General features: G+C 36.5%; 2 protein-coding genes across 3 annotated transcripts; both read right to left on the bottom strand.

Moving 5' to 3' along the window:
* Positions 1-1,493: 1,493 nt before the first annotated feature.
* f2 (coagulation factor II (thrombin)) lies at positions 1,494-10,367 on the bottom strand. 2 transcript variants are annotated; one of them, XM_005168965.5, is made up of 14 exons: positions 10,224-10,367; positions 9,931-10,088; positions 9,736-9,760; positions 9,045-9,116; positions 8,810-8,915; positions 8,470-8,600; positions 7,552-7,863; positions 5,406-5,513; positions 5,194-5,320; positions 4,468-4,635; positions 4,168-4,341; positions 2,005-2,183; positions 1,825-1,895; positions 1,494-1,728 (listed from the first exon to the last, which is right to left on the bottom strand). In XM_005168965.5, exons 1-14 carry the CDS (start codon positions 10,342-10,344, stop codon positions 1,573-1,575), a joined length of 1,908 nt encoding a protein of 635 aa, XP_005169022.1. In that variant the 5' UTR covers positions 10,345-10,367; the 3' UTR covers positions 1,494-1,572.
* Positions 10,368-11,098: 731 nt separating this feature from the next.
* On the bottom strand, positions 11,099-16,268 carry znf408 (zinc finger protein 408). The gene is made up of 5 exons (NM_001328275.1): positions 16,235-16,268; positions 14,741-14,952; positions 14,001-14,065; positions 13,683-13,918; positions 11,099-12,921 (listed from the first exon to the last, which is right to left on the bottom strand). Coding segments are annotated over exons 1-5 (2,295 nt in total). The 5' UTR covers positions 16,236-16,268; the 3' UTR covers positions 11,099-11,140.
* Positions 16,269-17,301: the final 1,033 nt, after the last annotated feature.

The following is a 17,301-nucleotide window of genomic DNA, read 5'->3' as shown; positions in this document are numbered from 1 at the left end:
GGGGGGCTACCAAATTCTGACTTCAACAACTGTATGTATATATATATATATATATATATATATATATATATATATATATATATATATATATATATATATATATATATATATATGTCAAATTATAATACATAAAATACAACCACTGTACATCTATTAACATTTATGTACAGTTATTAGTTAGCCCTCCTAAATTATTATTTTTCAACACAGTTCTCAACATTCATTCATTCATTCATTTTCACTCAGCTTAGTTTCTTTATTCTGCCAACTTATCCAGCATATGTTTTATACAGCGGATCCCCTTCCAGCTGCCACCCTGAACACTCATACACTACAGACAATTTAGTTTATTCAATTCACCTGTTCACATGTCTTTGGACTGTGGGGGGAAACTGGAGCACCTGGATGAACCCACACAACACAGGGAGAACATGCAAACTCCACACAGAAATGACAACTGACCCAGCCGGGACTCGAAACAATGACCTTCTTGCTGTGAGGCAACAGTGCTAAGCACTGAGCCACCACTCGCCTCATTTCTAAACATAGTAGTTCTAACTAATTTCTAATAACTGATTTCTTTTATCTCTTTTTTATCTCTTACCAAGTCCAAAGACATGCACTATAGGGGAATTGGGTAAGCTAAATTGTCCGTAGTGTATCTGAGTGAATGAGAGTGTATTGATGTTTCCCAGTGATAAGTTGCAGCTGGAAGAGCATCTGCTGTGTAAAAAACTTATGCTGGAAAAGTTGGCACTTCATTCCGCTGTGGCGACACCATATTAATAAAGGGACTAAGCCGAAAAGAAAATTAATGTATGTATATATATATATATATATATATATATATATATATATATATATATATATATATATATATATATATATATATATATTAACAATAATAATATTGGCTTATTCTAGCCAAAATAAAACAAATAAGACTTTCTCCATAAGAAAAAAAAATAGGAAATACTGTCAAAAATTCCTTGGTCTGTTAAACCTAATTTAAAGAAACATCTGAAAAAGTAACAAAAATATTTAATAATTAAATTTTGACTTAAACTATATGTACAGCAGTCAACATTTAAAGTGGATCAAAAAAGTTTTATTTTATTCATATATACATCTGAAGTCAGTTTTTGCAGAAATGCGTTGTCAGATTATTGCTTTACATTTATTTTTGACCTTCAGTTTTTTTGTCATAAAGCAGACATGTATTAAATGAAGCATGCTTTGAATTAGTTCAGTGAAAATGCATGGCACCACATATTAGAAAGTAGTATGTATTTCTTTTCATAAAACAACTGAATAAAACATTGGTCTGTGTGTGTGTTGTACACCTCATCCTCAAAGTCACTGTTCCTCCTTTCTGCACAGCAAGAACCTGATGTTAACTTTCACTGACGCAAAACAAGAATTGCATCTGTCTCTCAGCCTCAGCACACAAAAAGAAATGCCATGCTCAAGCACTGATATCACCATACAAAGAATTAAAATGTATTCATCATATTTATTTCATCACATTTGACCAAAGTGTTTATTCCTTGTATTTGCTTCTAGACTGGAAGATCATTCGTCATCTCCCGAATCTGTTTTTTCAATGACTTTTTTCATCCAGCGCCGCATTCGGAACAAGTGAGTGTAGAATCCATATTTACCATCACGGTCACAGCCCTCACCCCACGACACAATGCCAATCTGATACCAGCGATTATCTGAAGGACTCTGCAGGCAGTTACAGAGAAGATGTTTAAATATTGTGGTTTGAGTCCTTTATCAACAAATGGCAAATCAATAAGAAAAGTATAAACGTCACTATACCTTCATCACAAAGGGGCCTCCGCTGTCTCCTTCACAAGCGTCACCTCTTTTTGAATCATCAGGCTGGTAACCTAAAAAACACAAGATGACCTGTTTGTGAAGTTGGAGCATATGCACCACATGGGTTCTTGGCACCTGATCCGTCATAAGGTCTGAAGAATATGAAGATATATGTTTTACCAGCACAGAACATGTTGTCGGTGATGATGACCGAGGTGGAATTGCGGCAGATGCTCTGATCCACAATGGGCAAGTGAATCTGTTGCAGCACAGTGGGGAGATTCGTTGGGTTTGAGGTCCAAGACTCCCGAAGGTTCCCCCAGCCAGTTACACGGCCCTTATAACCTGCAAACATCAAACTTACAAACAGACAGAAATCTGTCATTTACAGATATACAGTGCTCAACATAAACATGTACACCCCATTTTGAATATTTTCATCAATTTCTCTGCGAAAATATGTAGTATCAAGTATTTTGGTGCATTTGATCAAAACAGATTTATTAAACAGATCTATTTCTAAAAATATTATTATATTCTCTAAATATTTTTAGAAATAGGCAAATCCATTTAAAATCGTGACATATTGAGGGGAACATTACAATTACAAACTGCAAAATTTAATTTTTGTTTCTCTTGGATTTTCTCTTTTTATTTTTTTATTTAAGATTTTTCCCAAACATATAAATTTGGGTGTACTAATTTTGGACCGTTATCAAAAGTTATTTTGTTAGATAAGCTCCAGATTTGGCTTCAGTACTGACTAATCTAATGTATATGCACAAATATAATACTTAAAAGCTTCCTATAGAAAATATTAATCTAAATGAGAGCTTAGTGAAGGGGTGTACTCATATATGTTGAGCACTGTATGTGAACATTTAGATCATTTTATTTTCATAAAATGAAGAAACATTTGCCTTTTTAACATGTACGAACACAATTCATTAAATAACAAACTATTAATCAATAAACTATTAATTAGTTGCTTATTAAAAGTTAGCAAGGTAATAGGTTTTAGGTATAAAACCTAGGCGCAGAAATCCACAGATTTACAGCCCGTCATTGAGTATTTTTATTTAGTTGTGTGAAAATATGTGTCAATTTAAATTATTCAGTTTTTAATTTCATTTCATTTCAGTAATAATATTGAGTCATTCATATTAATATCAAAATGTTCATATGATTTACATAAAATACAATTTGTAAAGTAATAATTTCTGTCTTAGTAAATTAAATGAGAGACTTGCTTTGCTTACCAAATAAATGTATCTTATAGGATTTTCATTGTAAACATTAAATGTAAGCTAAAAATGTATTACTTTTTATTTAACATATTAAGTTTTTATGATACTCCTAAAATCATTCGGCATAAATATTTAGTAGAAATAGCAAAAAATGGCTGCAGATTCTGTGGCCCTAGGTATGAGGTAGGATTAGGGATGTAAAATAATCATACTTTATAAGAGCTATTAGGTTTTATAAGAGCTTATTACTGGCAGGTAATAAGCCAGTAGTAAATTGTGTGAATTTTAACTTAAACTAAAGTATTACTATATATATATATATATATATATATATATATATATATATATATATATATATATATATATATGTGTGTGTGTGTGATTTAACTTCTGAAGGAAGTTAAAGTGGAGTAAACTTGATTTTAAATCCCATTTTATAAAGAAAACATTTGGGCTGCATCTGAAAGCCCTATGATGCTGCCTTCAAAAGCAGCATTCCAAGGCGAGAAGGTAACAAGGCACATCAGAATGTAAATAGTTCCTGTCTTGAGAGGAACCTTCAACTAATCTATGTTTTCATCACTGCTTTTATATTCTATACTGCTGTGACATTTCAAGCGGCATTTCAAATTTCAGTAATTTTGCTTGTAAATGTACAATATTTAACCAACATGTTCCACTTTTGATGGCATTTCTTGTGGGGAAGGGAGTTTAGTAGAAAGGAAACATTCTCTTTGTTATCACCAAAGCTCTCTCTATCTTGTTGTGCTTGTACATGAATCATTATGCTGTCTCAGAAGTCTGTCTGAAATCAGTGTTATGAGGTGCCTTCATGCACAAACGCTGCCTCTAAGGTCAGTGCCCGATAGCAAGAAAACAAGGCAGCTGACTAAGCTTTCGACACAGCCTTGTTATTCTAGCCAACTGTCTTTTCTACATGACAATATTTATACTTAAAATGTAAAAGACCTTTATAAAAAAAGATTAACATTTTACTATAACCCATATCTAATAAACTTAGCTAATCCAGAGAAACTACAGTGCCCTGCAGGTTTATACATGGATTATATATATTATACTATCGGATTTTCCTTACTTCTTTGCAATGCTCTTGGTGGGCAGACAGACAGGGTGGATCTCACTCGTAAAAACGACAGGCTTCTTCATGTGGAGAAGAGCAATGTCTCGGTTTAGGTTTTCTTTCCAGTTGTATTTAGGGTGGACAATGATTTCATCAATGGCCACAATCTTCTCGATGCCTCTCTCATACCTGATTAAGAGAGAAACAGGAAAATGTTCAGCAGCTCATTCTGTTAACTGAGGGTTATTGTTTACTTTTATTTCAGCTTTTAGAACAAGCAAAAGAAATCCATGAAGGAATTTTTGGAGGGCTCACTTAGTACGAGAGTGTTTTCCAAGGCGGACGATGATGTCATTGATTGTGAAGTTCTTGTTCCACGGCGGGTAGAGAATGCAGTGGGCAGCGGTGAGAATCCATTCATCACTGATCAGACTGGCTCCACACAGCAGCTCCTGAGGGCTACGCTTATACAGCATCACCTGCCTGCAAATCACATCAAACAACCATTGCAAAGAGGCTTTTTATCACTTTCCAGAACATTTACAGTTACTGTTCCTCACTGAAGGAACTCTCTCCAATCACATACAGATTTCTGAAACACAAGCAATGTTAAAAACCTATAATAGCTTGTATTTCTCTATCAAAATGAGAAGCTTTGTATTTGAAGCACTGTGAGTATTGTTTCTTTACAATGAATCACTTGATGTCTCCTCTTTGTAAGTCACTTTTTATAAAATCACCTGCTTAATGTCTAAAGCAGGCATGCTTAACCCTGTTCCTGGGAATCTACCTTCCTGCAGAGTTTAGCTCTAACCCTGATCAAACACACCTGAACTAATTAAGTAGGATCTGAACTTGTTAATTAAAGACAGGTGTGTTTGATCAAGGTTGCAGCTGAACTCTGCAGGAAGGTAGATCTCCAGCAACAGTGTCAAGCACCCCTGGTCTAAAGGTAAGGTAAACATGTGGCATTAGCTGTTGTCATGACTGATGTTGCCAAGAAATCTGAACATTTAAAAAGAGGCCCTGTCATGTTTTTACCATGGAGCGCTAGCCACTTCAGCCTCGTCTCCTCCCACAATTCTGCTTCCAGTATAGGACATCAGAAGCTCCTTCTCATTCTTGTCTGCTTTGTTGATCTTCTCAAACAAGGGGCGCTCTCCACAGTCTGTAGAACAACGCGGGAGCATCATATTAATTATTAGTGGATCGTACAAGAGCTCAGACCTTTAGTGAATGTATTAGATTCTAACCTAGCTCTCCGTTTCCAAAGCTGCGGGGGTTAAAGAAAGCTTTCCTTTGGTCTAGAGTTGTTCTTTCTCGTCCACCACCTTCCTCCACAAACTTGTCCAAAGGAGCATCTGAGAGTGAATGACAAAGGCAGGATTATGTATGCTGTGTGTGCTGTGTGATTTATGAAGTTTTGTTTAAGGATTTGTAAATTTTTTACCATAATATTTTATTCACCCTTATTTCATTTCAAACTGATGATCACTCTGAACATAATATATATATTAATAAAATCTTAGAAATGTTTGCCCTGCTTCATTCACCCCAAACTTTGATACTTAAAAACATTTATAAAGAGATTAAAAAACAAATCCACATGAGTTTAATGCAAGGTTTGGTTAGAAAATCTTTACATTATATATTAACAGAAACTCAACCATACCAGATTGGTTCTTGTGGGACAGAAATCTCTTAGATGTATGGCATAACATTTTAACATTTGGTCTTAGTCTAATCATACTATTTATTTTCACATCACTAGTAGTTTTACTAGCACTTCAGCTACTATGATGATCTTTTCTATTATTTAATAACAATTATTAATAGGCTACTAATGTTTATTTTTTTATTTTTAGGTACCTTGTTCTTATGGTTATTAATTGCAACTTCTTATTATAAGATACTGGCATTTATTCACCGGGTACTACCAATTAAACAGATACTAGTGATTCATTTGACACTAATATCAATTCATTGCATTTTATTACTTCAGTTTCAATAGTGACAACTAGATATTTGCTGGTGAATTTTTTATAGGCTATTTATGAGTTATTATTTAATACAGTTGTGACTAGTACATATTTGTTATATACACTCACCGGCCACTTTACAACTGTCCAACTGCTCATTAATGCAAATTTCTAATCAGCCAATCACATGGCAGCAACTCAATGCATTATGGCATGGAGACATGGTCAAGACGATCTGCTGCAGTTAAAACCGAGCATCAAAATGACTTTGAACATGGCATGGTTGTTGTTGCCAAACGGGCTGATCTGAGTATTTCAGAAACTGCTGATCTACTGGGATTTTCATGCACAACCATCTCTAGGGTTTACAGAGAAAGGTAAAAAAAAATATCCAGTGAGCGACAGTTCTGTGGGCGCAAATGCCTTGTTGAAGCCAGAGGTCAGAGGAGAATGGCCAGAAGAGCTGACAGAAAGACAACAGTAACTCAAATAACTACTTGTTACAACCGAGGTAAGCATAAGAGCATCTCTGAATGCACAACACATCTAACCTTGAGCCAGATGGGATACAACAGCAGAACACTACACCGAGTGCCACTCCTGTCAGCTAAGAACAGGAAACTGAGGCTACAATTAGCACAAGCTAACCAAAATTGGACAATAGAAGATTGGAAAAAATGTTGCCTGGTCTGATTAGCCTCGATTTCTGCTGCAACATTCGGATGGTAGGGTCAGAATTTGGTATCAACAATATGAAAGCATGGATCCATCCTGCCTTGTATCAATGGGTTAGGCTGGTGGTGGTGGTGGAGGTGTAATGATGTGGGGAATAAATTCTTCTCATGCTCTGGGCCCATTAGTACCAATGGAGCAAAGCCACAGCCTACCAGGGTATTGTTGCTGACCATGTCCATCCCTTTATGACCACTGTGTGGCCATCTTCTAATGGCTACTTCCAGCAGGATGACACGGCATGTCATAAAACGTGAATCATCTCCGACTGGTTTCTTGAACATGACAATGATTTCAAGATAAAAAAGATACTAGCTTCTAAAATAGATATAGAAAATAAATACTAGTATGTTGTAAAGATTAAATGTAAAGTCTGCTTGCCCTATCAGATATGATTAAAAAATATTCAACTTCTAAAAAAAAAAATTAAATTCCTTCCTTTAGTGTTCTAAAGAAAGGAATTGAGAAATGATAATGGTATTTTAAGGGAATCTTCATTCTGGGGTGAACTAACTCTTTAACAGTTGACATTTAAGAAGTGTTTTTGCCTCATTAAAATCCTGACATTTAATCCTAATTAATTAAGTCTGCTGCAGAACTCCCTTTCAAGGGAGATCCTAGGTTCAATGCAAGGATATGAATATTTTTAGTGGTTAATGAAGTTTTAAAGAAAGTACTGTTCACTCACCGCACAACTCTAAATCACAGTAATCAATGGTAATGTTTCCGCTTGCTGCCTTTATGTAACACCAGGGACCCTCCATATCTCCATCTGGGTTTCTGCAATGGTTCTTCACCAGCTGAACTTGAGGCAGAAGTTCTTTCTTCTTAATCAAGGCTTGTACTTCTGCGGAGCTCCACTGCAGGCAGGTGTGTAGCCCCAGAGTCACAAACAACTCCCCGGTGTAGGTCTCCCCGTTTCCAGGCAGACATTTGCTTATCACATGACGCTGCTCAGGTTTTGCAGTAGGAGCTTTTGGAGGAGGAACAACAGCCTCACCTGAGGAGGAGGAGAGAGAGAGAGAGAGAGAGAGAGAGAGAGAGAGAGAGAGAGAGAGAGATGGTATTCAAATGCAGCTCTTTTGTCCACTTTTCTGTTGGGTGTACCTTTTTGTTCAGTAATTTACATACTTTACAACAAAATAAAAACTCTTTAAGTATGACAGACTAATTTTTTGTTAAAAGTAGAGTAAATGTAAAACCTGTAAAAAGATAATTAAAGGCACTCTGCAGACAATCTTAAAGGGATAGTTCACCAAAAATGATAACTTATTCATGATTTACTGAGCCTCAAAAAAAAAAAAAAGCTGAAAGTCAATGAATGAATAGAGGTCAATGGTTACATATTTCCAGCTTTCTTCAAAATATCTTCTTTTGTGTTTAACAGAATAAAGAAATGTTTAAAACGAGTATAGGGTGAGTCAATGATGTTTGGGGTAAATAATCCCTTTAACTCAAGCCTGGACTGTGCAATAAACACAATGCCCAAACAGGTGATGGTAACAAATGCTATAAATAATACAGTTTTGATTGATTTCAAATTTCTGACTGCCAGTTACTGCACTTTAGTACATTTTGCTGTTATGTTTTAGTAAGTTTTCTCTACCACATTTTGGCACATTGCAGGTCTCCCTCCTGACAGTCGGGTCTCTGGTAAAACACCAAGGGCCATCTTTGTGCTTATCTGGGTTCCTGCAGAAGTTCTCCGGTAGCTTCAGCTGTGTCACATTAAATTCGCTGCGGGGGAAACAAATGGATCATAAGACAGAGGAACATCACTAAAGGCATGTAAAACAAAACAACCTTTTCTTTACTGAAGGCTTTTGTGTTTTCTATTCAATCAATATGAAATGTTTTTCCCCACTGGCCAACACTGGGAGATGACACAGTTAGACACTGTTAAAGGTGGTTCAGTACAATAAAAATACGAGAGTAGTGGTGCATACTCAATCTTGTGGGGAAAGTTGCTTTTCCAGTACTGGCATGCCTTTCCAGACTTGGTGACAGATACTTTACCAGCATACTTTGCTCCAATATTTATGAAACAGTCCCCTATCAATCACACATTAAACAATTTGGGTTATTTTACAATGTAGAAAGGACTCACCTTAACAGAATGTCTCGTTTTGTTACAACAAGCATATTCTGTTACCAAAGTAAGCAAACATGCATCCCACTTACCCTCTGTAGTCGCACATATTCTCAAACTGTTAATATTTTGGGGTGTTCTGGACAGGGTTGTTCCTTCACAGCCTTTGAGCAGATGAAAATGAAACAGAGTAATATTTGACCGACATTACAGAGTTGCCATGTCAGCAGTTTTAAAGTGAAGGTTTGACATTTTACATAAATTATATTGATGCAGATATTAAAATATTTTAGTCTAAGCAATTAAATTCTAATGATTCAACTGTTGTAAATCACAGGTCAGAAGACAGGAGTGGTAATCTATTTCAACGACAAAAAAGTATCTAAAAATTATTTTTTTAGTTGTCAGTATTTTTTAAACACCTAATTTTAATATATTTTATTATTATTATTAATAATAATAATACAAAAATCAAATAACTAAAAAATAGAGCATTTCAAATTGTGGCATCCTAATGTAAGATTATTTTGTTTGTAATCACTCCTCTGTTTTTTTATTTTTTTATATAAATTATGTGTAACTAAATGTATATTTTTATATAAGTAGCATATTTTCAGTTCTGGTAATTTGTTTGATTGTTTAAACACTTGTTTTTAATTTGTATATGGTGCAGAGAAAGGTCAGTAAAAATGCACTTTGTCCCTGGTTCAATAGAAACTGTTTACACAAAATGTTGTCACTGTTTGCACTCAAACTTTCTGTAAGGTGATATATTTTACTTACCTAAATATTTCGCCCAAAAGATTTCCTGCAATTAAATAGAAAAAAGGAAATGTTGAGCATGAAATACTATTAAATCAAACCAAACTGAAATCCTATAAAGACACGTGACTGAAAGAGGTCTAATGAGAGATTTTGTTATTTTAATATATTTTAAATCAGGACTACTGAGCCTATAACAAAAAGTGAAGTACTCACCGTTTTATCAACTCTCTCAAACACTTCTCGAGCTTCCTCATGGTCACAGATCTCTTCCACACACTCTCTCTCCAGATTACCAGGCTTTAACTCCTCAAAAACAGTGTTGGCCCTCTTCGCACGAATAATCTGAGAGGCTTCCTTACTATCGATAAACACTGCAGCACAAACGCAAACAATTCTTAATAAAATATCTAGATGCATTATAATACTTTATAATCCTATCTGTTCTTTATTACAAGGACCTAACAAGAAAAAAAGGCAGATAAACTTTACAGTGTATACAGTCTTACCATTATGACACAGTGTGAGATGGAAAACTTGTCCAAAAATTAAGAAGAGTAGAAGAGGTGCTAGTTTGGCTCCCATCCTTGAGAGTGACTGAGCCTGTAATCCTGAAAAAACCTGAAGCATCTCATGGAATCTGTTGCCTACTCAATCAGAAAGCCCACAGCTGCATTTACTAGAGTCACCAGGTTAATATTGAACTACCAGAGTTCAAAGAGAACAAAGTGTCTGTACTTGTTTTACTCAAAAGCCTCTTCTGTATCAGAACACCATTCAGCTTCAAAATGGAACATTCCTTGCTTTCTGAGCAACATGAATCACAGATATAATTATTTAAAACATGACAATGACAGCTTCATATCTCTAATGATATGTAAACTGATGTGTGAAAACATATTACGCTATTTCTTATGTTTATAATTAAAACAATATGCTTCACAGTACACACAGTGCTTTGCTATTTAAATATAAGATATATTTAATTATTTAAAAGTATTTATCTTATCTATGTAGCTGAAGAACTCTGTAAGTCCTCATGGTATCTTCTTCTTATCCATCCTTTTCATAATAATCATTAGGTACTTTTTGTAAAAAGAACAAACACAGTGTTTCACTTTAATAGTTTAAGTGTGAATGACGCGATCATTTGCTTCAACTTCATCAGATTTTCCTCAAAGAAGAAATAATTTCCCAATGCAGTTGTGTTTTCCTGATGTACTCATACAATGTCTGTATAAACATTGATGAAACAAGGTCCACTGCTCACTGAAGTCAATATTTACTGATATGTGCCGCAAACCCTCCCAAATATCAAAGAACAGCAAGACTTAAATTCAAAAGGGAATCATTTTATTTCCGATTTCTCTTCCTTTTTGTGTGACATAATGTGAATAGATCATATTTTAAATGGAAAATCCTACCATCATACCACTGTCTCAATTTCTACCGTCTCTGCCACTGAACTTAGCCCATCCTGCCCTTGGATTATGACCAAACAACTATTAGCATCTTGCTCTGGGAGTACAATACAGTCACTACTGGCCTCCACTGTGCATTCAGCATTAACTTCCTGTTCTTGAAGGCTTAAACCTTTAGAAGTCTGTTCTTGGACTACTATATTGGTGTTTTCATCAGAAATAAAAATCTCAATAATGTCCTCACTGAGCTCAATCCGATCGAGCTCCTTCTCCGCTCCCTTTCCCAAAACAATCGTGCCATGTTGGTATGTTCCAGAGTCCAAAATGATCCCTTCTGTGTGGGTCACCATAGTGAGGTGGTCTGAGGCTTGAGCGCATGCCACAGCCTGTCCTGCCTCCAAACCGCTGCTCTCAGTCCTACCAGGTTCTTCTTCTTCTTTCTGGCCTAACCTTTTGGGTCTGCCTCTTGTTGGCAGTGCATGTCCAGAGTCTGGCTGGTGCAGCTGCAGATGCCGCTGTAGACTCTGCATCATTGAGTATTTTGCTCCGCACACCTGGCAAACGTGTTGCTTCTCCTCCAGGTGGGACTTTAGGTGGCGTCGTAGCTTGGTTGCCATCGTGTACCCTTTCCCGCATTGCTCACATTTGTAAGGTCTGTCTCCCGTATGGAGCCGTTCATGAGCGCGAAGCGTGTGAGGGTCCCGTAAAGCTTTACCACAGACAGGACAGAGATACACCTCACCCGTGTGTGAAATCAGATGCCGACGCAGTTCGGGTACTTGAGAAAATCTCAGGTCGCAGTGGTCACACCTGTAAGGTTTTTCTCCTGTGTGGATGCGCATGTGTCCTTGCAGATTCCCACGTTGGCGAAAACACTTATTACAGTGCGGGCAGATGTGCGGTCGCTCTCCGGTGTGCAGACGCATGTGGTTCCTCAAAGAACCCGAATTGGCCAGCTCTTTGTCGCACTCTGGACACTTGACCTTTAAAGCCTGGTAGTCTGGCTCTTTTGTCCGATGGATCTCTCGGTGGACTCGTAGCGAGGGCCGACGAGCGAATGCTTTTCCACAGATGTCACAGACAAACGGTTTCTCTCCTGAGTGGAGAACCTGGTGCTCCTTGAGGTCCCGTTTCAAGCCATAGCTTTTGTCACATTGCTCGCACTTAAAGGGCCTCTGGCCACGATGCATTAGCAGGTGGGCTTGGAAGCTCTCATGTGAGCTGTAGGACTTGCCACACTCTGTGCACGTGTATGGCTTCTGATTTTGATGAGTGTATTTGTGTTTCTTCAGATGGCACAGTTGAAAGAAGCTTTTATCACACTCCTCGCATTTGTACTTCCTCTCTCGGATATTGAAGGGAGGGAAATCCTGCCCGTTTTGCTTTGTGCTGGATTCTTCTTTAACTGTCAACGGCTGCATTAAGTCGTCTTTGCTATTCAAGAGCTTTTTCTTGCTGCTTAGATCTGGCTTGTTCTTTGGGTCGTGTCGTTTGTAGATGCGTTTGGCTGATGAGTGCACTTTTCGGGGTTTAGAGGCGAGGCGAGAGCTGGTTCTCAGGCTTCTTTCTGGTGTGAGACATTGTGATGAAGTCTGGGCCTGTGATGCACTCACATTGATGCTCTCAATCTCTTCTGTTGCAGGAAGTTCATCACTATGTTCTGCTTCACTTTCTTCCATCCCATTCTGCTCAAGGACATTGGAATTACAGATTGTATTGTCCTGCACAAGACCTTTTACTGTAACTGGAGATTTTGTATCCTGTTGTGTGACTCTTTGAAGAAGATCTGATAGAAGAAGAAAAAAAAAATCACATTTTCAAATGAACTACTTTATATCAGTGGTGTCAAACTCAATTCCTGGAGGGCCTGCATAGTTTAGCTCCAACCTATGTAGACCAGCTTAATAGTCTCTAGTTGCTTTGAACACCTTGATTAGTTGGATCAGATGTGTTTGATTAGGTTTGAAGCAAAACTGTGCAGAGCTGCGGCCCTCCAGGAATCCAGTTTGAGACCCATGCCTTATATAAGTATGTATGTGATGTAGACTTTATTTTTAGTATTGATTGTGTTCAGCACTTTGGGCAATGTTGTGTTGTAAAAATGTGCTATATAAATAAACTAAATAACTAACTAACTATAATGGACCATTTAAGGCACCAACACACTTCAACATTTTACTGAAAGAACAAACTGACACGGTTTCGGCATTAAAATCAGGACAGCACAAGTTTGATTGGTGTTTGTTTCTGAAATTTGGTAAAATAGCTTGGTAAACACTTTCAAACTATTATTGGTGTTATAAATTCTGCAAAAATCCACACCACTATGATCAGATGCTTTCTCAATAGCCATTTTCTTATTGCTGTAATATTAGCTGTGTCTTAATTATGTTATTGGAGAGGAATAGCATACATTTACATATTTATCTAAACGCTGCTCTCAAGATGAAGTCCAGCAATAACAAGTGTGCTAGCAGTATGCTAAACACTGCAGGCACTATATCTGGCCCTTTAAACAGATATAATGAATATTGTGTATAAACTCACATGGAGAGCCTGAGAAGTGATCTGAAGTGTTGGCCTCCAGAGCTTCATCTTGTTCTCTGTTTTCACATGTTTCTACTTGAGGCGTTTCTTCTTCAGTCACAGCTTCTGGATGACTTTCCCAAAGGAGCAGTTCTGTTCCTGGCTGAATATCCCTACAGACCTTAAGGCCTAGTCTTCCATCCACTTTAAGTACACTGACATTGCTCTCTTCTGCACTCTGAGCACTGCAGGCAAACCTGTGAAAGCAGTTCTACAATGTCATGATGATATCCAGTAATGTAATAAATATACTAATTAATGAATTTTAGATCAACTTACTGCATCCAGCACACTTCATCAGAGATTTCTCTTTTGTACACACTCTGGCTTGCGTTTTGCAACCCCTGAAAAATAACAACACATGTTTTACTTATTACTTGAGGACAATTTACCCATCATCACGGTTAAAAATAGCAATTACTGACACTGTACAACCCAAAAAATTAAGGTAACTCAAACCATTTGAGGAAACCGATTGCAACAAACCATTTTAGTTCAAAAACTAATGCTAAAGAGTACTGTGAACTTAATTCATTTGAGTAAATAAAGCAATTTGAGCACAATAAAACCCAATAAATGAAGAAAACTCAAACCAACTCAGTACTGTAAAACTCAACAAGTTAAGGCAACTCAAACCGTTTGAGGAACCCGATAACTACAAACCATTTGAGTTAAAGAACTAATCTATATGAGTACTGTGGAGTTACTCCATTTAAGTTGAAGTAATGAGGTATTTAATTAACTGATTACCTTCAACACTGAGTTCAAAACTCTTTTCAAATGAGTAGAATTAACTGTCAGTACATGTTGACATGACTACACTCATTTCATTTGATAAAGTTGACTGTTGAGTTTTACAGTGTAGTTAAAACTGCTCTTATGGTGCCACTTGAACATAGTACTGTTTATAATACAATATACCTGCAGGTGAGAAGGAACTGTTATATTAATTGCTATTGTCTTGATGCATGCAAATATGGTGCAGGATATAATCTGAAACACACTTGTATTGATCATACCTCCTCTTTTTCTTTGCTGATTGTTTCTCCAGGCTCCTCCAGACCAAGCAGAGTGTCCTTCTTTAGCACTCGCCCAACACACCACAGACCCAGCTGTTCATCTTCAGCCAGAGATGGACCCACGGTGAGCCCTAGTGGTACTGACCTCAGGGCACTGTGGATGGAGTCTCTCTTGTTCCCAGAGCCTTCATTTCTCCCAGTGACTGTAGACACTAAATAAAACACACCACAGTGTGACAAAGTGGAATACTTTAATTGTCATGAGCTTATTTCATGGTAAAACGACAAGTGAACCACACTTAACAACAAACACTTCTTATTTTTGATCAATTAATATTATTTGGTTGTATAACAGTCATCTTTTCAGAAGTTTATTTCCCTCTATTTCTTTTTTCCAGAATGTCAGAGGATCAAAGGAGGCCGTTACATGTATTATGATCATTCAGTGGTCCACAAAAGAGTTGCCTCTATCCTGAAAGACCCCACGCACCCACAACACAGAATATTCACACTCCTAGCCTCAGGGAGGAGGTATAGGAGTGCGAGATGCAGGACTGCCAAACTCAAGAACTCTTTTTTCCCATCAGCTATCAGACTTTTAAACGGATAACCAGTGGACATAAACAGTTTCATTTTCTGCTCAGTAGCACACTATATTCTCCATCCCAGTTTGCACTATTTATGCATACAATTGCACTCAATCTGCTCCGGCCATCATACTGTTGTTTGCACATAAGCCAATTGCACCAGGCATTTTTTTGCATAATAAACACAATTTTAAGAAATACTATACATTGTTTACATCTGTTTACTACTTCAGAATCAGTGGTATATATTATTTACACTTAGATATTTGTATATATACATTTCATAGTTATACTTCTGTCACTTCTGTGTATATACTGTATGTCGTGTATGTTGTGTGTATGACTTCACTGTGGACGGCAAAGTAAGAATTTCATTGTACAGGGAAACGTGTTTCCTTACTGTGCACATGACAACAAACAAACTGAATTAAATTGAACTAATATTATATTGCGGTTATTGTTTTTATAATGAATTGCATTCAGTCAGATGAATGTTCCCAATACAAACTAATGCATTTATATAACCTTTTAAATGCACACACTTCATTTGTGTAAGCTGCTGTATGATTTTGTTTTACTTTTGTGTTATTATCCTGTGAACAGCTTTATTTAATACTACATGCAGTTCGTAAACTACACAACTATGAGAGAAAAATGAGCTAGCTTATTACAAATAATAAAAGTATTCAATAATGACTATAAATGATAACATTAGCGTGCATTTCACATGTTTCATTAATGAATTAAAGCATTGCGTAATTCACAACGTCCTAAAGATCTCTAGCAAATATTCTATTGCTGTATACCTAGAGATACAGACTGTGCTAAGAACACAGAGCATACATCTCGCTGGTAGATAAGTAATGGTATTTTCTAATATGAGCATGAGAAAAGAACTTCAACTAACTCAGGGCTATATTTCCTCTGCACGTTGGCCACTCGAGGGTCTTGTTTATTCATCCAAAACTCCGGGAAAATTATCGTTTTCCAGCCATGGGCGAATCAACCGGAAGTCAGGTAGAGGACTGTTACAGAGAAACGCTTCCCTCTAGAAACGGTCATATACAGCCGCACTCTATCCAAAACAGCTGGAAGTATGTTCTTGTTGTCGTTTTGAACTTATTTAATAATAATAATAATAATAATAATAATAATAATAATAATAATAATAATAATAATAATAATAATAATAAATATATTTATGACTATATTACACACGCATTTGACTTGTTGGCAAATTGTCGTACACGTTTGGCCCTTCTTTTTAATTTAATTACTGAATCTGAAAAATCGACGCAAGAGCATTAGAATATTCTTTTAATGGATAGCTGACTTTCTTTAAGGTACAACTTATAGATTAAACCTATTATAGAATTGCATGTATTTAGTGTCGTGAGATTTTAATCTGGTTTCCTGTGTGGTGATATGTGTGTATCGTTTTTTCCCACTGGTTTCTATATTTTCTAAGATATATTTCTAAAGTTAGCTCAAAAATTTTGATTTAACCTTCAGACAATATTTCAGAGACTACAAAAAGCCTAAAGGCAAATTGTTGAAGCACAAGGTGGCGCTAGAGACACATCTCTATTCACATAGACGAGGAGCAACAAGGACAAGGTCACCAGGTACAAACAAAGCAAAGTTTTAACGTTATTAGATGATTTCAGATGAAGAAAGAGGACATTTTAAATTATAAAACGCTTTCCACCTGTATTAGAAGTGTTCTCATAGAGTGGCTATTAAATGTGTTTATGATATGGCAAGCCGTTTTGACATTTAACATATCGTATCTGTTTTCATGTTAGTAGTACTTATTTTTTTAAATATTACTATCTTTTTTATTAAGTACTAGTAATTATTCATTAGACAAGAGTGCTTATTTGTTTCATACAAGTGTCTATATTTTTAGATACTAGTGCAGTAGGGGTTCAATCTTCAACTTTATAAAAATATACTAGTGCTCATCAGACACTA

Source organism: Danio rerio, chromosome 7 (genome assembly GCF_049306965.1).
Source record: "Danio rerio strain Tuebingen ecotype United States chromosome 7, GRCz12tu, whole genome shotgun sequence".
Classification (NCBI taxonomy): Eukaryota; Metazoa; Chordata; class Actinopteri; order Cypriniformes; family Danionidae; genus Danio; species Danio rerio.
Note: the sequence above shows the minus strand (reverse complement) of the source record. Positions and strands in the feature narration are given on the sequence as shown.